Consider the following 26,740-nt stretch of genomic DNA (forward strand, 5'->3'; position numbering starts at 1 on the left):
CAGATTTCGGTACTATCACATCCAAACTACTGCATGTATTTTAGACATGGTAAGCATGACAAGGGATATAGTATTCACGTGGGTTTTCAATTAACTTTCTACCAGCTGTTGTAAGTAAGATAACACCTAACCCAGCGCTAAGTCTGCCAGAACATAGTTTTCAGAGAAGTTTCAATGAGTTTGAATCAGCAGTCAGCTTGCATAGGTTCAGCGTTACTGCTCAGATGGTCACAGCATTTTAATTATTTTTTTTTTAATCTGACAGCAACATCTCAAAAGCGAGGCTTACTCTTTTGTGAACGCATGACCTATGTAGCAGAGTATAAACCAACCATCTTCTGCTCTAACTTTTCAGTACTGCATTTCACTCAACAACCAACTCTAGTCGAGTGGGGTTTTTTTTCCAAAACCAAAGCAGAACAAGCAGTAAACCCACTTAAATTATAAATTCAAAAGGTATAGTTTGTAACATTAACAAAGTGCATATGATTCATTCCAACACTATTGCAACATAAGGACCATTTCAGGTGGAAGATAAAAAACTTTTTACTTAAGAGAACCACTTGAAAACAAGCAATAACAAGAAGAAAACCCAAACTATCTATGTTGAGTACTACGCAAAGCAAGTCTATGGTCACAACTCAGTCCCAAAATAAACAAGACCAGAGAGAACAGACAGAGCAAACAAGCTTCCTTGTATGTTAAAAAAAGTAAAATTTCAAAGTTTGGATTACTGCTGATTGGCAGACCACTGGGGTCTGTATTGCAACTACCCCTGTGAGAACATCATGACTTCAAAATAAGCCTAAATACCAAGACATCCAAAAATCACAACCAAAGACGCAGGTTTTTTCCAAAAATACTATGAAATGATGCCACAAAAAGGTTAACAAGTATTCTAATACTAAGTTAAAGCTTGCACTAACATTGACCACTTTTGAAAAGTTCTCTGACTGTAAGCACTGTACAGCTGTAGCATTCATTTTGCAATGCAACCATCTTTAGAAGTAAGCACTATCCTCTTACAATCACAGATTCAATTAAGGCGTAGAAGGAAACAAGCTTACTTTGTAAACAGAACAAAAACAGATTCAGGAACAGAACTCACATTTCCAAAAACAAAAAGTAAAATCTAACTGTCTTAATCAGTGGACCATCCCAGAGATGGTCTGAAACACAGAAGCACAACTAAATACAAAAGACAGACCTCCACTTACACCTAACACCAATATACTGAAGGAGACAAGCAAACAGGACAGCTGAACACAAACGCTGACAGGGATAAGAAACCCTTGGGCTTAGAGATGATGGGTTTAAGTCTTTTACAATCTTGTTTTCAGCATTCTAAGACTCAGTCCATCAATTAATCACACGCTGATACAGTATACACCTTACAAATGCTATGTACCCTTACTCTGCAGAGCAGCTTTGTCACTTATACCACAAAACAGTGCCTGTCATTCTCAACAGAGAAGGTGATGCAAGAAACAAGAATTACAATAGCTGCAGCAATTTTAAAATGTGAAGCATTCTAAGGCAAAATCCCAAACTTCTACAGTAAAGCCAAGTGAAAGGGGTAGGTGCCATGCAATCAAAAGAGAAACTTGCGTTACAGTGTATTGCACTGAAATTACTGCCATGCACAAGAGACCAAAAAGAGGCTGCACCAAGAAAAAGCATTACAAAGTTATTGTGTTCTACCAATGAACTTTGAAGCGGAGCGATAAAGAGTAAGTGACTTAGCAGGTTCAAAAACTCCATCTCAGTTTTTCCAAACCACTGGAGGAAGCTTAATTTAAACAGGATGCTGTCCCTACACATTCAAAATTAATCCCTCCTGTATGAAGAAATGGTACTTTTAATCAAACAGCACCTCTTTTTGAAAGCCACCTCATCCCACTGCACATCTGATGCCTAGCATTTGCTAGAATTAAGAACCTTTTCCGTTATTAAGTATTTTGTGCTATTTTGGCCAAAATTGAAGTTTAAGGAAATTTGCTGCCCTTGATGATCCATTACTTCCAGTGAGTAGGTTTTGTACATCCATGCAAATCACATATTAGTATGAACAACAAAATTTTTCACAGGAACCTAATATGTGGGTTTTCAAGAGAAAAGAAACTCATTTCAGCAGCACAAATAAGAAGAAATTCTGAATATATAATACATAATAGAAAGAATTTATATTGGATCCACAGTAAACATAGAGTAAGGATTCATTTTGTGTACTAAAAGTGAAGTTGGATGCAAGAAGTTGCATTAAAAAAGTTGGATGTGGTGTTATTTTAAAAAAAAGCAAAACCCTGTGTTCTGCATAATGAAACAGGTGGAGACTATTAGGCTTAGGTCAAGTGTAAGGAGGTGACAATTTTTTACATCTGGAACTGGAACTACCAGTCCAATTATATACTTGGACCAAAACCATGTAACCATCCAGTTCAACAATCAGGCTGTTCAAACGCTGGTGTACGGGTATCTGCTTACTAGTGTAGAAATCTTTACTAATTAATTCTGCCTTCTGCTGACTCATTTCTTCTTGTCTTTGTGTTTTGCCAGTCTCTCCTTCTACCAAGAAAGTGCAGTGCTGCCATTTAATGCTGCATTTTGTCCAGCTCTGACAATATCCAGCTTCAGTGATCTGAAGGCAGAAGAGAGACTATCCAAAACACTGGTTCTTCAGCAAATTTACAGTGTTAAAAGATTTCATTATAAAACCCTGGAGTGAACTGTTTGTACATAATGCTGTGAAACGGACCATACTTTTCTGGGTTAAGAAGATCCAAGGCAAGCATGTGGGTACAAATTGGCCACTAGCAGCTCTGCTATCAAAATTGTGTTCTTAACTTGAGCAAGGTAATTTAAATGTTAAAGAAGATTACCTGGGACTAAAATTGGAGGTGAAGTTTGGCAGCTTAGTGTAAAACCTATGGGTATCCACAGGAAGGAATTCAAACTCAACTCCAGATTGTCCTAATTTTATTTGACTCTGTTAACCAATTTTGAAGCACTTTTTACAGTTTACATAAAACTTAAAGGAGCACACTGTGTCCTATAAATATAAACTAACATTTTTAATAACTTGAGACATCACAACAAAGCCAGATTTTGAAATAAATTGTCTGTTTAGTTACCTGGATCAAGAAGGAACATACATGGGGAAGGAAAAAACAGCATTAACAAGAAAACACTGTTTAGTTTTAAACTGAGTTTGTGCTTCTACACCAAAAACAAAACACTGAAGTAACAAGAACTCTGCAAAGAACTTGAAAAGGTACATAACTTCTGTAGGCCTAAAAGCAAAGTACATATTTATTTCTTCCTCTACCTGTTATTTTGCTGGGTTCTATGAAATTAGCATTAATGGTAGAGGGACAAATATAAGAAATATTAACTTTGCTACAAATATTAATTCTGGTTTTGCAGTTTGTTAGATTGTTGGTTTGGGTTAACTTGAATTGGTTTTCCTGCACAATAAACAAGACCAAGTCTTTTTGATGTATTTAATAATCAACGCATTTGTTAGTACAAAGCAGATGGTGTTCAGCAAGAAGGCATTAAGGGATCATTTGAAAACACCGTGCTTTTTTTAAAAAAAAAAACAAAACAAAAAAAAACCCAACACTAAGCCACCTTAAATAATTTTGTAAAGGCCAGATGTTCAAAGCTGGTGCACAGATAAAAACTGCACATCCATGATTTATGCATGAAATTACCCAGAGCCTGGCAGGTGTTAACACATGCCAATAGTTATTTGCATGCTTTCTCTATGACATACAGAAATCAAGTCATCTTCCACTAAACTTTGAAAATCCAGTCTTAGCTACAAATTAACACTTTGCTTCACTCCATTAATTTAACAAAGTTTTTGGTTGATGACTAAAAGTAAGAGTGAGATATTTTAATGCTAATACTTTTGTACAATTCTTCTTCAAAGCAATTACATTTGTTCTCAAAACAAGCAAAAAAATCTTATCATTCAGAAAGCCTTTTTTTAATTATTAAATATTTTCCTGTATATTTAGGTTCACTACAGATTATTTTTTGAAGCAATCTCAGAACTTAGAACTTTAGAAAACTTCTTTTAAACAGAAATAGTTACTTTAGGCCTAGACCAAAAAAATAATGTACTAGGGCAAAAGATGGAGTTAGAGAGTCAGCCTCTGAATGCTTCTTAAAAGTAGGTGCTTCAAATACAGGTTTAGAAAAGAAATTAAATACCATGTTTTCAGACACACTGAAGAAAACCAAAGAAAAAAGGCCCTCATCCTTAAGACTGAAAAAAAAGGTGGAAGGGGGGGAGGGGGGGGGGTCGGGAAGCACTGTTTTCCCAAGTTGCCCAAATTACACACAGACACAAGAAGGTTACAAATGCCATTCATGAAAGAATGCACCACAAACATCAGCATTTATTCATTTTGAATTTTTTTTCTTTTTTTTTAGCAAATGACAAAAGACTCAGCTCACTGGCTTCACTTTTGTTTACCTTTTGCTTACATTACACATTTAAACATTTGTCAAAACTTACTAAATTGTCTGCATTCATGCACAACTAGAAAACAACCTTAATTTATTTAAACCAGAAATGCATTACCAGAAATGTATTAACATTGTTCACTACTAAACATTTAAAAAAAAGCTGAAATTATTAAAAAGGTTATCCTGGAAATGTTAACTTCACAGCAGACTTAAACTACTACTTGGCTCACATTTCAAATTGTAAAAAGCAAGATTCATGCTAGTGTTAGTGTACATCTCGCCCTAGCACTACTGAAGGATCATGGTTCACCTTGATCATATATAATAAAAAGAAAAGTGCATACAGAAATTTACAACAATTTTAAGGACAAAAAATGGTCCAATTGATGTGGTCCCAACAATTAACTCAAAAGTCTATGACAAATACGAGCTTCAGTGAGCTATTTATACTACTTAAGTACGGATATACAGAAAGTTGAGTTCGTTTGAAATCTTCAAAAAATGTTCCTGTCAATCCTCAAATGGTGGCTGTTATAGCTTAAAATTTCTGTTAAATGCGTGCGTTGAATTACTTGTTATCCAAGCGTAGCAGCTGCTCCTTACCATTTATTGTTAGCGACCTTAACTGGCCATCTTCTTCAACTTCTACTCTCTCTTGTCCATTCTCAACAATTCTGTAGGACAAAAACACAGCTATTTTAAAGCACTGTAAGCAATTTGAAAATACACACCAGACCTAGGATTTTAGATAATGAACTATAATGGAGCACTGCCTGCTTAATGCAACTGTAGTTGGCAAGCTTTTGTATTTAACAGCACAGAAGCTGTAACTAGTAACCATCTGCATTCCCCCACTGAGACTGCTTATTTACAGAAGGAAAATTGCTTTCTGAAAGTTTGAATCCTCCAGCTTGTAGAGTTCATAGTTACAGCTGTCACCTCATACATTGTCACAGTTGTACTGACACTACAGACTATTATCTAGAACTGTCTTTTGACATATCAACTGTACAATCTTGATGATGCATTTAGTACCTACCCATTCATTAAATGCATAATATTCTAGACCCAATGACAGTTTTGCATGATGTAAGGCACACAAGATAGTCTTTAATCCACTTCTAATTTGATCAGAGCAATTAATTTGGAGACCTACTGTATACCAAGTTTATGACCAGCAAGATACGTTGCAAAATTTAAGTATCCCTGACTGGAAGGAGAGATTATTAAAGACCTCTGTGGGTTTGGGCTTTTTTTGTTGTTTTAGAAATGGGAAGATAAGGAATGTTTAAATTATTTTCAGAACATTAAATTTATGCCTAAATTTTAACTATCTGGGAATTCTCTCCTCATGATTCAAATGAGGAAACCACATGGATGATTACAAATTTTTCTGGAGATCAGACTTACTGAAGAGAATACACCCATATTAAAAACAGAGTAAATGGCTTCTTGCCTGAAGCAAAGTATTACTCAGAGAAGATTTTCACTACGTATACTGGGATATGAATCTTCTTTAGACTTAGCCACCTTGTCAGCAGACATTCTACAAAGTAACAGGACTTCTCAGAGACAGTAAACATGTCTTCCTAGATGTGGCTAACCACATTTCTTGCTTCTCCTCCCAGTTTCTAAATACACTAACGTAAGATATGACAGCAGCATACCTGATTTAGTCTATTTTTTTAATATTAAAACAAACATGGTGCCTTATCTTCTTTTGCGTAAATACTTTCTTTGGTGTCTCTCACCTGGTACAATTCCCTCAAAAGTGGGCAGTTTTCAAATTTTTCTGGAATACACTCACAGAAAAACATCATGACCACAACAGCATGTGATGACAAAGGCTGCATTTAAGTGGTCAAGATGACAGGATCTCTCCAGTATAATAGGACACAGAAGAACCTTGCATTTCAAAGTACGGGCCACAAGTTACCAAACAAAAAAAACTGGCTTTCCCTTGCTTTTCTGTAAATTTTTTTTATAAAGTACTGAAATTACATTTAACTACTTGTTCAGTACTCCTATAACTTACTGATCATAATGTTCCATGTAGGTTACTCTATAGCTAATATTTGGGTTTCCCAAATGCAGTGACTTCCCTATCACAAGCATGAAATCGTGAGAAGGTACACTGTGTGCAGTACTTGAAAATTCACTTTCCAAACAGAAAACGAATTCTCCAAAGCAAGTTTCAGTTGCTTATTTGACTTAACAGATATAGGAAAATTACTTTACACAAAAACTTCACTCAAACACTGCCTAGAAAAACAAACTAGAGCAGATGTTAGGGAAAACTGTTTCAAGTTTCATAGTGTCTGCAAAATTAAAAGTCTTCCCAATCCCCAGTTGAAAGCTTCACAATCAACAGAAACCAAGCGCACTTTTCCCTTCCAGAAGCTCAAGCTGACTTGGCAGGCAGTAGTCAAGGACCATAATAAGAGATGTATCACTACACTGGAGGTTCTGAAGGCCTGCAAGAGCTCCATTGCCAGGTCCCTTTCAAAGAGCAAACAAGTTGCAACCTTCATTTTTTGTCAGAACAGTTCCAAAAGCAGGTCTTACACATCTGAACCCTCCTCAACTATCAGGAGTTTACCATCTTCCCCATTTTCACATGCTACAGCTTTAAGTAATTCAGCAATGCCAAGAAGAGTCAGAGAATCCAACAAAACTTTTCAAATTTTTTTAAGCATTCAGAGAAATCCAAGTAATGTGATGACCACAACAGCAACAGTAAATATACATATACATACATGTATCACTATATTTATGTGTGTGTATATATAGTATATTTAAATACATGTATTTAGAGCTATGCATGTCTCTACATGTAGTTTCATACATATGTATTTTTATCACTTACCTCTTTGTAGTAATTTTTCTGCCATTAACTATTTTTGTTGAGGTTGATACTGATTTGAAGTTACCCATCCCACTGCCACCAAATGACGTAGAGGAGAACGAAGTAAGGCCTCCGTGTCCCAGTGAACCAAACGAAGTAAAACCTATTGGGAAAGAATATTTGACTAAAAATGTATTTTTGCATGATCATGGGATCCAAGTTTATCATTCACTCAGACTACATCCTAGCTTCAGGATGCCCTAAGGTGGTTGCATCAACACAGTATCAGTGACTAAATGGCATTAAACACCAGGGCGAGAATAAAAACATGGCTCCAGCCCCATCAACTTCTGCCATATGGACCCATAGTTCAAATTCCAAATGCACAGCATGGTCCAAAAACCATTCGTCATCTCCTTCTCTGAAGAAAAGGCATTCAGGCCTGTCTACTGAACTTAAACCATTATATCATTCTTTCCACTCAAGGTAAAGCTAGTAACTTTAATGGATCTGATTTTTTGCTTTAATGTAGATGTTGGGATGCCCTGAGTTAGCAGACACAAGTAGTTCTGTATCACTAACATCCAACCAATACCCAGAATCTTAACACTTGAAAGGATACTGACTGTCAGCAACCTCTGAGATACAGACATCAGCATTCAAACTGACTATCCCAAAACTGATACTAAGTAGTACCATGGGTTTTAGGCACACATTTTTCCAGTTTATTTTCAGGACCTTAAATAAAAGCCATCATACCCTCAATACCAAAAGCAAACAGAAAAAAACAATTTTAAAGCTATAAAAAAAAAAAAACCTGTAGCACCAAAACAAAAAGTTCTACCTCCTAGAGGTCTGTTTACTTTTCATGAACTTTCAAGTAGACCAAATACCATAACTATAGCTTTACTTACATTCAGACTTTACAGAGAACAGCCTAATTTAAAAAAAGCAGCCTCAGAATTCCCTGAATGAAGGGGGCAACTTTTAAAAAGTATTTATCAGCTTATTATATTGAGATCCTTTGTAAACCAAAACTGCATTCCTTGTTAAATGTTGTGATATTTACCTGTGTCAAATGAAGAAAAACCACTGCCAAAAGCAGGGAATCCACCAAAGGCAGAGAAAAATGATCCACCACCTCTGCTTCTGCTTCCCCTTGGACCCCGCCTGCCCCCGAAGAAGTCCTCAAAAGGGTCTTCTACAAAAGAGAAGACAACATTTAAGAGGTCAATATTACTGAGTAATTCTGTATTTAATCATTAGGATTGTTCATTAAAAAAAAAAAAAATCCCTTTTACAGATAAGATTCTACCTTTGAAATACTCGATGCTACTGAACTCAACAATCCACCAAAAAGGCAATTCCTATGCTCCTTCTGGACTAAGTTCCGTCTCAGTTTTGGACAGTTAAAAATAATTACAAAAAGTGTCCTTATTTTAGCTGTTTAGTATTAAAAACCAGTACACCTAATGTAAATGCTCTTACATTTTTCAGTATAATAAAATTGACAAGAGCTACAGAAACAGTATTATTTCCACCACATGCTCATATAGCATAATACACTGGAGGTATGATAAAAAATGAAATCAGTATTTATTTGAAGCTAACTATGTCCAGTCAGTTAGCATTTGACAGATTTACCACTCTTCAGATGCACAATCATGATCTCTACACACCAAGTCACCATAAGGCAAATCCTTCAGCTGTTCTACAGAACTTACTGTTGCCAGGCTAAGGCCAGGCTCTTAGAATTCGAATTTAACAAATCTTAAAATATTGCACACAGGTACATGAACTTCCTAGCTTATTTTTATTCAAGATTTATTGTAGATCACCATGATGAGGTCTCTGAAAAGTAACTCCCAGATAGGTTATATCAATTATTGAAATATAAAAACAGCAGCCAGGGACTCATGACTCAAAGTGTTCAAAGTGTTTATTTCAGCACTTGCCACATCAGGTACTTCAAACACGTATTCTGATGCACATTTAGGCAGCAAAGTATGGAAGTTTACACACAGTGTCTCAAAGAGGCATTTGGTCCCTACCAAGCAGGAGAAAGAGGGGAGAAATAGAGAAAGGGAGTCACGGTTAAAATGCTATTTCAAATTCAAGTACAACTGTTATGTCATTCAGAACAGCTAGCTATTGTTCCATCCACATCAGGAAAACAATAGTCTCTTTCAAAAAAAAAAAAAAAAAAAAAGGGGGGGGGGGGGTGGGCACGGACACAACCAGACACCTGTGCAAGCAATCCTTATTTACTTTAACACACTTTCATAAAAAAAAGTCATTGCTACAATTATCTGAAAACTGCTTTTCACTAGTGCCCTTAAAACAAAGAATGACATATAAAATTGCAATCATGTAACAGACACTCAATAACCATAATACTTGCATTAAAATCAGAAATGTTTGGGAACTCCAACTATTCTCTCCATCAATCACAACTCTCCCAAAATCAGTGTTGTACAGTACCAACTATTTCACCTTGTTTTACAAATGGGGACTCAATATTGAAAGAGAACAGTCTGAAACACTGCTCAGGATAAGCTCTTGCTGAAAAATGCAGAAACTGGTGATAGCAGCAATAGAAGTATGAAAGCAAGGAAGGAGTCTTATAACTGCATGACTGCTTCAGAACTACAAATTGACAAAGCAAGGGTCAGAAACACAGTATTTATTCCACCTTTGGTACCCCCACAAAAATCCAAGCTGATTTATGATACATCACAAAGTTAATGCAATAGTGACAATACTAAAGCAATCAAGATGATAATAAAAAGGTATTAGTAACCATCTGGTTTATGTGCAATTACTTAACAAAAGTGAAATGTCACAATGTATTTATGCTGAACAAAGGCAGCTGCTGAAGTTCAGACACATACTCCCCATTAGCAGAGACATAAAATGCCAAGAACAACAAAAAAAATAACCCCATCCTTCCCCTAGCTTCCACAGTTATTGATAAAACAAGGCAGGACCAAACTTTTACCTTACATACACTAGACAAGCAAGTGGTAAGATTTTTTTCTACTTCAGGTGTTTTTTTGTTTAGTGCTTTTTTTTTCCATGTAGAACAAGTTTTCTTCAATATAAAGATGACTTATTACCTTTTAAACAACAGAAATTAAACCAATGCTAGTGCATGGAAATATGGGAACCTACCACCAAAATTACCGTTTCCAAAACAAGCACTATGCCCATTTAAAAGAGGCAATTTTTTGTCAGACTACTGTATCAGGTAACACTGCAATTGTTTTGTCCAATTTGTGGAGTGACCAATTTTGCTAGTGACTCATAAGTTGGTTATGAAGGTCATTCACTCATGTGTACAAATGATCTATATTATATTACTCCCACTGTTAAGCTTTCTATTTATAGTCCAATTTTTCTTGTTACCTGGAGTTTAAATAAAAACAAAACAACCTACCATGTAAGCTTTGAGTTTTTAATCACCCACAGTATATCAACCTATTCTGCAAGTGAACCTCTCCTCGGCACAACAGCAGGAGAAACACAAAGGTTTTTACGGGAGGATCACAATCTCCCAGAGATCCCTGCTATCAACCCAGCTTCTAAATGGCTTATTGCCCACTCCTAACCACACTAAAACCTACCCAAGACTTGGACATGCCTTATTAGCCTTTGGCAACTCTACGCACCAAAGAAATAGGTCAGCACTCTGTATTAGCAAATGTTCTAGCCTCAGGTGATTTCTGTTAGCAGCCTTGCTAATAATCCTCCAGTGCTCTTCCAGTAATTCTCTGCAGTAAGAAAGATACTCAAACCACTCTTCCGCAATGGACTGCGGAATGCTCAGCAAGATGGATTATGCAGAGACAGGACAACGGGTAGAACTTCCCTGAGGGAATATTTCTTACTATCCTGACAGCCATGCAGGTACAGCATGCAGGAAAAAAAAAAAATATGGCAAAAACATTGAGGAGAGAAGGCAGCAGGAGGCTTCTGCATTATCTTTTGTTGTATCCACCACCAAATACACATTAATATAGCAACCTCACAACTACTCAGACCCTGTTTATGCTTTTAGTCCCTAAATTAGGATGATTAATAGTACCACTCAGCAAAATAATAACATTTCAGCCTGGTAGGTCTATTTTTGTGATTTAGCAGAGCCTTTCCAAGCACGATAACCTTTTCACATAGATGGCTTTTTCCAAACAGTTCAAATGACAATATCAGGGTGTTGGGTTTTTTAATGACTGCTCTTATGATAGTCATTTTGGTGCTTACAATCCATGTAATTTTCTTATTGAATGTTAGAAGCACATCAGATCAAAATTACCCAACCTGTAAAAAAACCCAACCCGTAAGTGAAGGCCTTTCTAAAAAGGGAAAATACTATATAAATACTATACAACTTAAAAGCTTCAAAAAACTGAAATGCTAGACTAGTGTCACCTCAGAGTATTACTAAATACTGTTTGAGGATAAATTCACAGTTTATTCTAATGTGGGTATTACCAGAAGCGTATGGGAAGACAGAGTATCAGATTCAGTTTCAACCAAAGTGTTGGAATACACTTCTGACAGAAGTTGTGGTGTCAAAACAGCAAAGATCAAGAGAGAACAAAAGGTGAGAAATTTCAAGGAAGCCAGTGAGACAGACTTCTAATATATCAACAACAGCAGATGACATGAAGCTTTTGGGGGAAAAAGCAAAAGCTGAAGCAAAGAACTCACGGTAGCCTGTTACCAAAAAAAAAGACAAAATGAAGGACTTTAGTACTCTTGCTGTTACTAGATAGGAAGACTGCAGTCTGCAGTTTCAGAAGCCAAAAAGTTAATGCAAAGGTTGGAACACAAAACCCCCAGCAACACAAAAGATTGTCCACTAACAAACCCACCTGACAATACTTACATTAGAGGTAATGTTTCCAAAAGAATTTACTTTGAATTTGCTAATTCAAATGCAGCAACTGTCTTGTTCCCCTGGGTAAAACATTAAACCTGCTTACTGCAAACCACAGAATCCTACCTTGCTTTTCTGTACTCACAGGAAAAGAATTTCACCTCTAAACAAGTAAAAGAACAACAACTATAACAAATCTCTCACTGCAGTTCAAAATAAGGTAGGTCATGAACCCCCCCACTCTGAGGAATCCTCAGCTGCAACACAGAAACAGGATCTTCTCGCTTTCAGCAGTATAAGCCAATTGCAGAATACTACTTAAAAGATGTGATTGCTCTCCTTTCCTGCCTTGTAATCATGGAACCAAATGACAAGTTGCATTAATTCATTGATCCAAAAGAAAACACTGAGTGTTTGCATTGTTAGCTTTCTGTTGCATCCACAAGCTAATCTGACTCTGTATTGGCAAGACTGGCGTATCTGAAAGAAAATGGGCAGGAAAGCACCATGCAAAGGAGGAAAGAAGGCAAACCCCAGAATATCTACATTTGAAGCAGTCCACAATTCAGATAAACTTCATGAAATTCATTATATCAATTTAAGGCATTAGCTGAAACCACAATACACTATAAACTAAAAGTGCCACATCTCCTATGGCAGTCACTTCTACAATGATACTTGTACCCTGGCAGCTGCTTGGGGAACCAGATCAGGAACTGATCAGCTGAAAAGAGCATCTCCAGATGAAAAGAAGTTCAGCCACATCAATTATTCGCTACAGTTCACAGCATGACTGTAAAAGCAACTGCTGGTTCCAAGGAAGACAGCAGGAAGAACAGCTCAAGGGTCAAAAGCAGCACAGGATGCTTTCAGACATAGAACAATGCTATCCCTGATGAAAGTGTTGAGCACATTCCAGTGCAGTGCCATCATTCACATCCAGAAAATCAGAAGTGTTGAGATAAATTGTGCACCGTCAACAAATGTTCTCATACGCACACACTGCTGCAGCCAGAGATGTTGATAATCTTATATGAACAGTACGCAAAGAAACATTACCCTGTAAAAACAGGAGCACTGCTCAGTCACCACTCACTGGACTACTCTTGCAACCAATGAACTTTGTTTCCTTTATTCTTTGCAATCAGAGCTACACTATCACCTCTGCCAAAACATGACACACGAGCCGAATGCCCTTACTGCAGATGCAGGAGGATGACACTGTAGCTGTGTATTGGGTTTGCATGGCAAGGTTTTGGTAGCTGGGGACTACAGGGATGGCTTCTGTGAGAAGCTGCTAGAAGCTTCCCCTACGTCCACTAGAGCCAATGCCAGCTAGCTCCAAGACCGACCCGCTGCTGGCCAAGGCTGAGCCCATCAGCAACAGCAGTAGCACCTCTGTGATAATATATTTATGAAGGGGGGGAAAAAAAGTTGCTGCAGAACAGAAATTACAACCACAGAGAGGAGCGAGAACATGTGAGAGAAACAACCCTGCAGACACCAAGGTCAGTGCAGAAGGAGGGGGAGGAGGTGCTCCAGGCGCCGGAGCAGAGATTCCCCTGCAGCCCGTGGGGAAGACCACGGTGAGGCAGGCTGTCCCCCTGCAGCCCAGGGAGGTCCACGGGGGAGCAGATCTCCACCTGCAGCCCGGGGAGAGAGGACCCCATGCTGGAGCAGGGGGATGCACCCAAACGTGGGAAGCCCACACTGAAGCAGGCTCCTGGCATGACCTGTGGCCCCATGGAGAGAGAAGCCCACGCTGAAGCAGGTTTTCTGGCAGGACTTGTGACCCCGCGGGGGACCCACACTGGAACAGTCTGTGCCTAAAGGACTGCACACCATGGAAGGGACCCACGCTGGAGCAGTTCATGAAGAACTGCAGCCCATGGGAAGGACTCACGTTGGAGAACTTCGTGGAGAACTGTCTCCCATGGGAGGGACCCAAAACCGGAGCAGGGGAAGAGTGAGGAGTCCTCCCCCTGGGGAGGAAGGAGCAGCAGAGACAACCTCTGTGTGATGAACTGACCACAACCCCCATTCCCCGTCCCCCTGTCTGTGCCACTGGGGGGTAGGTAGAGAATCCAGGAGTGAAGTGTGCCCGGGAAGAAGGAAGGGGTGGAGTGGAAGGTGGTTTATGATTTGGTTTTATTTCGCATTGCCCTACTCTGGTTTGACTGATAATAAGTTAATTTTCCCCGAATAGTGTCTTTTTTGCCCATCACAGTAATTGGTGAGTGATCTCTCCTGTCCTTATCTCGACCTGTGAGCCTTTCGTTATATTTTCTCTCCCCTGTCCAGCTGAGGGGGGGAGTGATAGAGCAGCTTTGGTGGGCACACCCTAGATAAAGAGGCAGTCAAACTCAACGACATTGAGTATTACAGTCTGCAGTGTTTCAGTAAGCAAAGGCAGTATAGGTTGCCTGTCTGCCATCATTGCCTTATTTCAAAAGCATATGGTAAGTGACTTTATAGATCATGCCAGGAAAGAGTCTGAAATGCAGGTCTGAATAATGTGTTTATGCAAAGAGATTGTATTGGGTCTGGCTGAGATGGAGTTAGTACTCCCTATAGCAGCCCTCATAGCACTGTGCTCTGCAGCTCTGTAGCTAGAAAGGTGTTGATAACACACCAGTGTTTTGGCTACTGCTGAGCAGTGCTGGCACAGCATCAAGGCTGTCTCTCCAACATTTTTGCCCTCCCCTCAATGGCAGGCTGGGGCAGGGCAAGATCTTGGGACGGGACATAACCAGGAGAGCTGACCTAAACTAACCAAACAGATATTCCATACCATATGACGTCAGCTCAGATATAAAAGCTAAGTGAAGGGAGACGGAGGGGGGGGCATTTTTGTCTTCCGGAGCAAGCACTACGCGTACTGGAGCCCTGCTTCCCAGGAAGTGGCCAGACATCGCCTGCTGATGGGAAGTAGAGAGTAACATCATTTGTTTTTTCTTTGCTTTCGCGCGCGACCTTTGCTATCATTTTATTAAACTGCCCTTATCTTGACCCACGAGCCTTTCGTTATATTTTTCTCTCCCCCGTTCCAGCTGAGGAGGGGGAGTGATAGAGCGGCTTTGGTGGGCACCTGGCATCCAGCCAGGGTCAACCCACCACAGTCCTTTTTGGCGACCCAGATGGGACTCGAACCCACAATCCCCAGCGGAAGCATGCTGGGCCCGTAACCCAGAGGTCGATGGATCGAAATCATCCTCTGCTACCATGGACCTCCCTGGACTGCAGGGGGACAGCCTGCCTCACCAGGGTCTTCACCACAGGCTGCAGGGGAATCTTCGCTCCGGCGCCTGGAGCATCTCCTCCCCCTCCTTCTGCACTGACCTTGGTGTCCGCAGGCTTGTTTCTCTTACATGTTCTCACTCCTCACTCCGGCGGCAGTTTCTCCCCGTCCCAACTTTTTTCCTTCTTAAAATGTTATCACAGAGGCGTTACCACTATCACTGATTGGCTCGGCCTTGGCCAGCGGCGGGTCCGTCTTAGAGCCGGCTAGTATGGGCTCGCTCTCTCTCGAATACAGGGGAAGCTTCCAGCAGCTTCTTACAGAAGCCACCCCTGTAACACAACACCCCCCCCCCCCCGCTACCAAAACCTTGCCAAACAAAACCAATACAGGGCTACAGATACATGATACATACAATAAAACAGAATTCTTGGAGTAGGTATTTCTATCTTGTCTTCTATTTGAAGAGAGTTTCAAAGATGCAGATTTGCAGTAAATACACACAGAACCTCATTCTACAGTTCTGGAGTGTACCCAGGTGCAAAAAACCCACATTATCATAACTAGGCAGGCCACAGAAACTTGTAAGCACTTTTGCATGGATATATTCTCTTCGTTATCTACAAAATAAGCACACTGTTGATGCCACTTACTTGGAAGAGACACTAACATGCTGTTGCAAGCACTGTTGATTCACCTGCCTGGAGTGTTTCAGCATGGTCTTTTATAATTGCTCCCTTCCACAAATTAGGTGTCAAACATGTTTGTCCCACTTACTTAAGAAAGTTTACCGGCAGAAGCATTTTAAAGTCTTTCTAATGGTATATAGCAAAGATCCTGGAATTAGTAATTTTCTAGAAAAAGGAGACTTACAACATTACCTCTGAATGCCATCTATACCATAATTACAAAGATGCTAGAATACAGGAAGTCCAACTCTAATCAGCACTTCATGTTTACGAAATTAATGCCCAAATGTTCAAGCATACCTTAAAAATGAAGGAATCTTCCACTACCATTGTAGGACCTGCTCTTCTTGTGCTATGTTCAGTATTTGTCCTCTGACCAATTTAACCAGCTAGCCATCCAAGGAAACCAAACCAAACCATTTTCTTGGGACTAACAACCTGAACTGGCTTGGGATGACCGAGACAAACTTCATCTTTGGCCAGCATGCTATCAGACAGCTTCTCAATTATCTAGTGGGACATTAGTCAAAGATTAAAGACAGACATGAGAATCTGGAGCAAGGCCTCCTGCGTTTCAGCAGCAGAAGCTATATATTAGCCACCCATGGGGCCACAGCATTACTTATTCCTGTTTGATAATGCTGTCTGAGTGAGACAATTCCTGTGTTTCAAAAACCTTCTTCGAACCTATCAAGTTATTTCTGAAAAATTCATAGTAATGAGATTTGGACCATTCAGTGGATAATTATGATCTAAGACTGGTGCTTATGAAATACAACTGTGCACATTCATACCAAAGCAAAGAATGCACATGCAAATCTCTGAGCACTTCATAAATTGCACCAGAGGCTGCAAATTTATGTCAACAAAAGATTAATTACAAAGAGGACAATGTTGTGCAAGATAGATTTAATTGAAAGGCATCTCCATTTTCAGTTTTAAGAACCCATCTGACTAACAAATATATTCTGCATTCGAACATCTAAATGTCATAATTATCAGAAATTTATTACATGTGGATTAAAACTATGATCTGACTCTTATGCAAAGCTTTTGCCCCAGCAAGACAATTTTATGTCCTTGAGACAAAAACGTTGAAGCTATCCCATTCCTAAACAACATCCTAGAACACACACCATGTAGAACAGAGTTTGCAATGATCATTGCACATAAGATTTTCCTCTTTCTTGTCAGGTGAAGACTGTTTAGCCTGGATAAAGTAACTCAGTATATTTTTCCAGAACACTCATGCTTCATTTTATGTAATCGATATTACAGCAGTCAATCTGCAGTAATTCTCGTTTGATGGAACCAAACAACATACCATATAACTACCTAATGTTCTCTGTGACAAATATTTATATCTAGCTAGCCATATAAAGGTGTTTAGTTTTCCCTTTGGTTTCCAAGAGTATAGATTTTTTAAATACCACATAAACCAGGTAACCAGAATTCTCAAGGGAAAACTCCACAGAATGTGTATGTTTTATATGCATCATCTGGTATTAAATTTAGATTAAAATACATCATAAATTCTACTTCACAAACTAAGAAAAACACTTAAGATTTATAAAATACCATCTCAGAAGGTACACTGAGAATACTGAAGTGTTTAGGAACTGTAGCAAAACCGTCAAGATTATAATGTATGTTGAAAGAGACTCCACAAACAGACTTCTCTCTGACATCAAAGTCTAGAGAGGGCGTCCATCTGGAGCAATTTATCATGTCACATTATTAACACATTCTACCACAGAGAAAAGCATGGTTCCTGGTAGGATTCATTTAACTAGACATACAGGCATCTAAAGCTGTTCCAAATGCCCTGAAACGTTGTGTCAAACTTCTAGATACTGCTGCTGGAGGATACTGGTCTACTATAGGTCCCAAGTTGTATTTTCTAGCCCATGAAGAAATTACTTGGGCATCTCGGACACCCTAAACCATGTCAAATGTCACAATGTGAGTGCAACTGTACATAAAGATGACTTAACTACTTAAGGAGTTGTTTGAACTACTACCGAATTGCCTGTTGGGTAATGTTACACTCTTGTGATACCTACTCCACCTTTCAGTATGATTTCCTCACTGATAATCCCTTCCAACGTATAACCCATTCTTGAAGTGAGAATCTGAAAAGCCTCTAAACCAAAACTAAGTCAAGCATTTTTGCCTACACCACAATACATCACTTTCTGTTCCTCACAATGCTTGAAGCAGCAGTCTTTAAATTAATCAATACACCTCCATTACCAGTGGTAACATTGGGATCCTTCCCTCACTATGAACTGTTAAAAAGTAGAACAATGTCCTTGAGAAGTTTACAAGTAAATACAAACAAAGCACTACATGGAACACAAACCAAATCAACACAAGCACCATAAATTGAGTAGGATATAATTTAAGTCTAAAACAAACTTACTGAAATGAGAAATCAATTCCTATATTAAGAGTAAACAGTCAGTTCTAAAGTCAAAGGACAGTCAAAGAATAGTAGTAGTATATGGTACAGAGTGCTGAATACCAGTTAACCACGTTGATATTCCAAGGCAGTACTTTGCAATACAAAGAGTAGTACTGCATAGGAAGCATCACCTTTTCTTCCTGTTACAAGAATTATCATCCACCTATAAGTCAAAGAGACTGAAAACTATCACTGGAAGAGCTCACTAGGAAAATGCAGATTCTGCTGTAATCAGGTGTCACAGAAAGCAAGACCACATGTCTGAAAAGTTAAGAGAGTTAACTGCTTGTCATATTAACAGATCAAGTTTTAAAAAGTAGTAGCTTTCATGCACCCTTATTTTTACAAAGAATTTGCCTGAAAATCAGTGGAGAGAAATTGTGACTGGATGAGTTAATTCCAGGGCAACACGGAGCACATAACATTAACTTTGCTCCATTTGCAAGTGTTCAAAGCTGTCTTCAATTGTATTATGAATTTTCATTTGAAAAGTCTGAAGGGACTTAGCATGCTGTTAAAAATCACCACAGAAGTCTTCATACATTCTCTTCATTTCTACAGATGAATAAAGATGCCTCCGTTTATAAAGAAAATTTTCTGTAACTGCAGTAGCAGTGCAACATAGCTCAGTGGACTTTAACAGACTCAATTCATAGCACAATTTTAGAAATTCTTCACATCCATAAATTTACATGGATTATGCATCTGAATGCTGCTCTTTACATATTCAATGGCAATCAGGATATAGAGTCCCACCTGCATTGTGGGCTTCACTACATGCTGCTTCAAACTATATAAAAGGTGCAAACATTTCAAAGTATTTATGCAATTTCACCTTTGATTCCACCAGTGTACATTTTTAGAAAGCATGACCTCAGTCCTTTTTCAGTTCCTTGTAAAACCAATTATAACTTGAGTAGCTCCTTTAAAAGTCACTAGTTCCACAGAAAATTCATCAACAAGTTGAAAACTCCTCATTTTTAGAAGATAAATTCCCTTATTCTTCAGGACAGAAGGTGTCCCACCAGTGTTTCAACACAGCAGAATCTACAAGAGCTCTAGTTTACCAATACAAATATTCACATAATACACACAATTCTACTGCTTGTTTTGCCATCAGTAAATGCACTACACTCAGCTGAAAGCACCTGTATGTTCATGTTGTAGTACGTTAAACATTCATGTAAATGCACAGATCTCTGCAAACACTTTTTATGGAAAGCTGTGGAAAAATTGTTTTTGAGTTACACTTGCCCATATTAGAGAATCTCTTAAGCATCTTAAAGCCAAAAAATTTTCAAAAAAATAAGAGGTGCTCATTTTAAAGCCTTCTGATGAGAAAAATTACATGAGCTTTTTTACTCAGAATCCAAAGCTCAACACTGGTTTTAGGACTCTGGTCAATGACACTGCAATTATCCACATAAAGTGGAGGCAGCTTTGAAACAATTAGTTTTCATCAACTGGAGTATACATAACAGTGCTGACAGTGCCAGAACCTTACTCTGCAAGAAGCAGAGCTGTGCTGCATTACTCAAAGCTGCCAATGACAGTTATCAATACATGAAGCAGATAACCTGCTTTTGAATAAATAAATAAATCAATCTGGGCATTAAGCAGGGGGAGAATGTTTCTGGAAGCATGCCTTGATAAGAACATACCTCCACACTGGTGACATGTCCACTGTTTCCACAGGGTAAGATTATCATTGCTTCTCTACAGGAGAGGCTAAAGTAGCTGCAATATCCCAGGAAAATTTTGGCAGTAGTGGTACCTCCATTTGATAAGCTAGATAGCTCTATGCACTATGTTGTACAGCCTTCCTTCTAAGGAATCTGAAAGCTAAGTCCTCAGGTTCTTCTTAAGCCCATGACTATTTAACATGCAGAACTTCGCTTCTCTCACAGTTCTAAGGTTAGTCATGAACACCGACATTTTTAGAGACAGCAAGTTAAACCTTTTGCTAGTGCCGATGAAGCAAATACAATCAAAATCAAACAGAGCCTATGTCAGCCTCCCAATAGCTAGAACATGCCTTACCTATACAATTTACTATAAAGATACGTGATTGAGAACTATTTTATTTAAAGTATCTTAGATTAAAAAATAAACGAGAGCTACACGGTGTCTCCCAGCTCCTCCTCACTAGCTTCCTACTAAACATCTTGCTCAGGTTTTTCTAGGTTTTCTACTACTCAGTCACAGAAAGGTTGAGGTTGGCAGGGACCTCTGGTCCAATCCCCTGCTCAAGCAGAGCCACCTCAAGCGGGTTGCCCAGGACCATGTCCAGACAGCTTCTAATTATCTCCAAACATGGAGACTCCACAACCTCTCTGGGCAACGTGCTCCAATGCTCAGTCACTCTCACAGAAGCATTACCTGAAGTCAGGCAGAACCTCCTGTGCTTCCATTTGCACCCATCGCCTCTTGTCCTGTCACTGGGCACCACTGACAACAGCCTAGCTCTACCTTCTTTACACCTTCCCTTCACATGTACGTTGATGAGAGCCTCACCCTGAACTTTCTCTATACTAAACAATTCCAGCAATTCTCTCAGCTTTTTCCTCATGTGAGAGGAGCTGCAGTCCCTTAATTGTCTTAGTGGCCCTTCACTGGACTCTACCCAGTAACTCTGTTTCTTATACTGGAGAGCCCAGAACTGGACACTATTCCAGATGTGGCCTAACCAGCACTGAGATCTCTCACTCATCTCATCGAAACTGAAATCCTTGTCTAGTATTCCTTAAGATTCTTCTTCTACTATGGGCAGTGAAAAAGTTGCATCTTCCCAGTTCAGTCCATCAGTATTTTGCTAGATGCTTCCTCCAATCTTTCCTTTACTACTTCTGCTGATTTCCCACTGGATCTAATTGCTCAAGTTCTGCTACTTATCCTCTACCATATTCTTCCTTTAGCTACTTATCTAATTCATCAACTAACGTTCTACTGAATTCAACCTCTAACCCTTCAACACCTTTTCTAGCCCTTCATTAGATTCATCCAACAACTGATGATCCCTGAATAGCAAACTAGAGAAAGATATAATTAAAATCTGAGCTGAATTAGCCCCTTAATGCTGCCAGCAGATAAAAACTTACCTTTAAAAATATTAAAACACCTACATACATTATTATAGAGATTCATCAATATCGAGGCACTGAATAGGAAGAGAGCTTTGTTTTTCAAGTACACTTCTTGCAGTTTTCAAGTTTTTCAATACTTTAACTAAATACTGAAAACAGAATGTGTTCTGCTTTCTAGGTCAGCATTTTACGCAGTAGAACATACACAGAGAGACTGAGTAAGAACTCCAGTGCCTCTGAAAAGACCTTCAATATACTAGAGCAAGAAGCAACATCACAAGACAATAGACCATCAGCACTATGGTAAAAAGATTATTTTGACAACTTTATCACATATTGCTTCCTTTAACTAAATGAAGCATCCAGGCTTCAAGAACTATTGAAGTTATCTGAGCCTTTACGGACTCTAACCCCCAAGCAAACATGTGACATGAATTTGGGAGAGTGGCTAGATTATGTATGCAACTGTTCTTATTTTGATACAAGAAAATCATTCCTGCCATGATACAAGTTCACACTGAGAGCTATGCTGTTAACAGTTTGTATTGGTTTTGTTTGGCAAGGTTTTGGTAGCGGGGGGGGGGGTTACAGGGGTGGCTTCTGTAAGAAACTGCTGGAAGCTTCCCCTGTGTTCAAGAGAGAGCGAGCCCATATTAGCCGGCTCTGAGACGGACCCGCCGCCGGCCAAGGCCGAGCCAATCAGTGATAGTGGTAACGCCTCTGTGATAACATTTTTAAGAAGGAAAAAAGTTGGGACGGAGAGAAACTGCCGCCGGAGTGAGGAGTGAGAACATGTAAGAGAAACAAGCCTGCGGACACCAAGGTCAGTGAAGAAGGAGGGGGAGGAGATGCTCCAGGCGCCGGAGCGAAGATTCCCCTGCAGCCCGTGGTGAAGACCCTGGTGAGGCAGGCTGTCCCCCTGCAGTCCAGGGAGGTCCACGGTGGAGCAGATATCCACCTGTAGCCCGTGGAGGACCCCACGCCGGAGCAGGTGGGTTCCCGAAGGAGGCTGTGACCCCGTGGGAACCCCGCGCTGGAGCAGTGTGCTCCTGAAGGACTGCACACCGTGGAATGGACCCATGCTGGAGCAGTTCGTGAAGAACTGCAGCCCGTGGGAATGGCCCACGTTGGAGGAGTTCATGGAGGACTGTCTCCCGTGGGTGGGACCCCACGCTGGAGCAGGGGAAGAGTGTGATCAGCCCTCGTCCTGAGGAGGTGAAGCGGCAGAAAATAACGTGTGATGACCATAAACCCCATCCCTGTCCCCCTGTGCCGCTGGGGGGGCTTGGTGGTGAAATCCGGGAGGGTAGTTGTGCCCGGGAAGAACGGAGGGGTGGTGGGAAGGTGTTCTGAGATTTCATTTTACTTCTCATTACCTTGCTCTGGTTGATTTGTAATAAATTGAGTATGTTTTGCAAATTGAGTCTGTTTTGCCCGTGACGGTAATAGTGAATGATCTCTCCTGTCCTTATCTCGACCCGCGAGCCTTTTGTTATATTTTTCTCTCCCCTATCCAGCTGAGGATGGGGGAGTGATAGAACGGCTTTGGTGGGCACCTGGTGTTCAGCCAGGGTTAACCCATCTCACAGTTACAGTTAACCTGTCCAGTTCAGAAGCTCTCCAAGCTACATTAAATATTTACGGATTAAAAAGAGATCAAATTCAATAGACTAAATTCACCTGGTCAAATTCTCAAGCACAAATTCCAGTGTGTACTTTTTCTGTTGAATGTTAGCTCCCCAATGTATAGAGACATAGTATCCACAATTTTATGTTTTCTTTTAAACCAGGCCTTCCAACAAAACATGAATTGGCAAGCCATATCTGTTTTGTACTATCAAATCAACCAAGAAGAAACAGGTAGGAAACAAACATTTTAAATATAATACAAAATACCAATTGTTTACCTTCAGCTTTCAGAGCTATTTCCAATAAAGGTGCATTAGCTATGTTTGTTTTGTAAGAGTAAAGTTTTAGCCACACTTTAGATAGACATAACTAACACCAGTGGATTACTTACCAAAGAAGTCAAATGAAAAGGGGTCCCTTCCACCAAAAAACTCCCTAAAGACATCTTCTGGGTTACGGAATGTAAATCCAAATTCAAATGGATTATCGTGATGATTTCCACCTGCAAAAAGAAGTTAAATTTCAGTTACCCTCACACATTCCTACTAACAAGAAAGTTCAGGCCTATATGGTATTTGAATAATTTAAAAATATAAACACGTTTCTAAAATTTCTCCTTCCCTTTCAGGTGTCACTGAAATTAAGTACACACAATACTTTTTATAATTAGTTCTCCTTTCTCTGTTTCCAGATATCAGTAATACCTTTCACAACAGCTAGAAAAATTGTAAGAACAAGTATAATTCAAATTTTCAGAAGATTACATTTTAGGCCTTACTATAGGCATTTCCAGATTCCTGTCTTAAAAAGAAAGCTGTAGAAAATGTCTTTCCACCAGAATAGAGAAAGCAAAGAACTGCTAGTTGTCAACATACCTCCACCTCCGTTTATTAAGCCTTCTTTTCCATATCTGTCATAGATGTCACGTTTTTTAGCTACAAGGAGAAGTTATACACCATGTCAGTAAATAGGCATACAGAATTTGGTAAAAAACAAAGACTTAACTGGTATTCTCAGCTAAACATCTTCTCAAAGCTAGTTTATTTAAGAACGTTCTGGCATGTAACTAGTGAATGTTTTTAATGAGGATTGCTAAAGCTGTTTAGGTTTAGAAAGAAGACTACCATTTAGTTGTAGAAGCTCTGGTCCTGTTGTGTCAGAAAATATTCTGTTATAAGGACAGAATTCACAAGAACTTTTGCCTTTAAAAAGAATACTGCAGTCTTCATCTTTACATAGGTACCATGGAAAGCTTTAGGTTGTAAAGGACCTCTGGAATTCTACCTTCTCCTCCAAACAAGTCTAATCTCAAAGTTGGTCAAAACTTGCCTGGAGAAAGCCCTGATCTCATTAATCTCCAAGAAAAGAAGATGCCGCATTCTCTCTGGAAAACAGTCCCAGTGCTCAAGCATTCTCATTGTAAGCATTCTCTTCCTTCTATCCAACTGGAATTGCCCTTGTTGCAAACCTTGACCATTGCCTCTTTTCCTTTCACTACAGAAGACCAAGCCCATTGTGACAGTTATGAGAACCAAAGGACAGTGTTTGTATGAGTGACTGCAAAACCCCTCAAATCAATTATAACCACTTCCAGTTTAATAAAGGGGAATGAAGTGATATTAAAAAAATGGCATGAAAGGATTTGACTCAAACTGCTTGCTCTCTATTATTTTAGAAGGCATGAAATGGCTCTTTCTTAATTTCATTGCAGATCAGCTTTCCAGCATCCATGGGAAGGGAGAGAAAAATTAACTCTATATTACTACATAAGATCAGACTGTGCTGCTGTTACTGGAAGGGAACCTGAAGAGCTTAAAGAGGCAGATAGCTTATTTTGCTTGTACTGGTGTGGAAGCACCAGCTAAAAACCAGTCAGAGCATCTGAATTTAGGCTCTTAATATTAACATGTTATTCCCACTGGAATCTCTTCAGTGAAAGATGTTTTTGAAATTTAAATAGCATCACTGAAAAGAACATGCATTTACCTCAAACAGCTGCTGAAAAGGAAAATACTTCTAACAGGAATTAAAATTTTCTATACTGGTCATCACCTCCAAATAATGTAAGCTTGCAATAGGTTTACACACACACCCCCAGCAACACTTGGTACGTTACCCGTATTGCATTTCTAGAAAGCAATTTTTAAAAGAAAGGAGGTTAACCTACCAATGTAAAAAGACCAAAGCAGTAAGGCAGACAAACTGTCAGAAGGAGCAGGAAACAGTGAGGAAGATCTGAGGGCCCACAAAGCCTGAAGTTCATCTTGAAAAATATAACGTTCTTGAAACCACAAGGGAAGTGTGTTCTATGATCACCCAATTTCAGTATTCTTTGCTTATGTAACCCCCTTACAAAACTATTCTTCTGCCAAAAATCTGTCTTCATTTAAGCCTGTAATGGTGTCAGAAAATTTCATTAAGTCTGCAGAACAGTTGATTGCCTCTCAACCACGGGGCTCAGGATTCAGATATCCCTGCTGCACAAATGATTTTTAAGACACCAGTAACATAGGATTTGGTTTAGATCCAAAAACAGGCAGCATTTTTAGAAGATGTCCTAAAATTCTTGCAGTATACTGTTTCCGAAGAATTTAAAAATCTGTATAACAACCAGACCAGTATCCTATTTTTATCTTGCTCAAAAAATTTGCTTAAGGTTAAATTACTCTAGCAGACAAGTATACAATGAACTGCCCATAAATTAAGTTCTGTTTCTCCCATGTCAATTAAGTATCAAAACCAACCAAAGAAACAGGGTGTACAAGACTGCAGCTTGATAAACCAGGCCAGATTCTGAAAGGTAATCTAGATGCTGCTAGTGCTTTAAATATAGCTTTCCCATGCTCATTGGTCTCAGGTGAAATCAAGGACACTTCAGAAATAGCACAAACAGCTGCAGTCAATTACAGGAGAAAATAATCAAAGTAGCTTAAATCACTTTGTTATGATGCAGACTGCTTTTGCCAGAACACTAGCAAAAGTTAATGATACTTTTCAAGCAAAAAGATACAGGTGAACTATAAGCTGAATTCCTGCACCACATGGGTCAGGCTAAGCATCTGTTTCAGAACAATTCTAAATAAACACTCTCCTCCGTATCATAGTTGACTGAATTTACATAATTCACCCAAACACAATCCAAATTTTCAGCAAGGTTTACACTATGTTTGGTCTTTGTCAAGACTAGTTTACTGTTACAAGAACTAGAAGCAGTGGGCACAGCAGTAGACAGAGTTTGTCTAGCCTGATTTTTATTGGATAAACATAGTAATTCCCCTATACAGACAGTAACATTGGCTTTATCTTCTAAGATAAAATGAATCCTGGTATTCACAAATATATCTTCAGAAATTTCTGAAGAGGGCCTGGCAAACATAGAATTTCTAGAAGGAAACTGCTTTGGTTACTCATCTAGAGACATCCTGATTTGTTTCAAA

The 26,740-nt window shown here is 39.2% G+C and overlaps 1 protein-coding gene across 4 annotated transcripts in view; it reads right to left on the bottom strand.

Moving 5' to 3' along the window:
• DNAJB6 (DnaJ heat shock protein family (Hsp40) member B6) overlaps window positions 1-26,740 on the bottom strand; it is an 81,763-nt gene that overhangs the window by 42,108 nt on the left and 12,915 nt on the right. For all 4 annotated transcript variants that reach the window (XM_049798267.1, XM_049798265.1, XM_049798269.1 and 1 more), the window contains exons 4-8: window positions 24,179-24,238; window positions 23,695-23,805; window positions 8,391-8,522; window positions 7,343-7,484; window positions 5,080-5,150 (exon numbers count right to left, since the gene is read on the bottom strand). In XM_049798267.1, the coding sequence (XP_049654224.1) occupies window positions 5,080-5,150; window positions 7,343-7,484; window positions 8,391-8,522; window positions 23,695-23,805; window positions 24,179-24,238 (516 nt within the window). The remainder of the gene's footprint in view (window positions 1-5,079; window positions 5,151-7,342; window positions 7,485-8,390; window positions 8,523-23,694; window positions 23,806-24,178; window positions 24,239-26,740) is intronic.

The sequence above is a fragment of the Accipiter gentilis genome, chromosome 4 (genome assembly GCF_929443795.1).
Source record: "Accipiter gentilis chromosome 4, bAccGen1.1, whole genome shotgun sequence".
NCBI lineage: Eukaryota > Metazoa > Chordata > Aves > Accipitriformes > Accipitridae > Astur > Astur gentilis.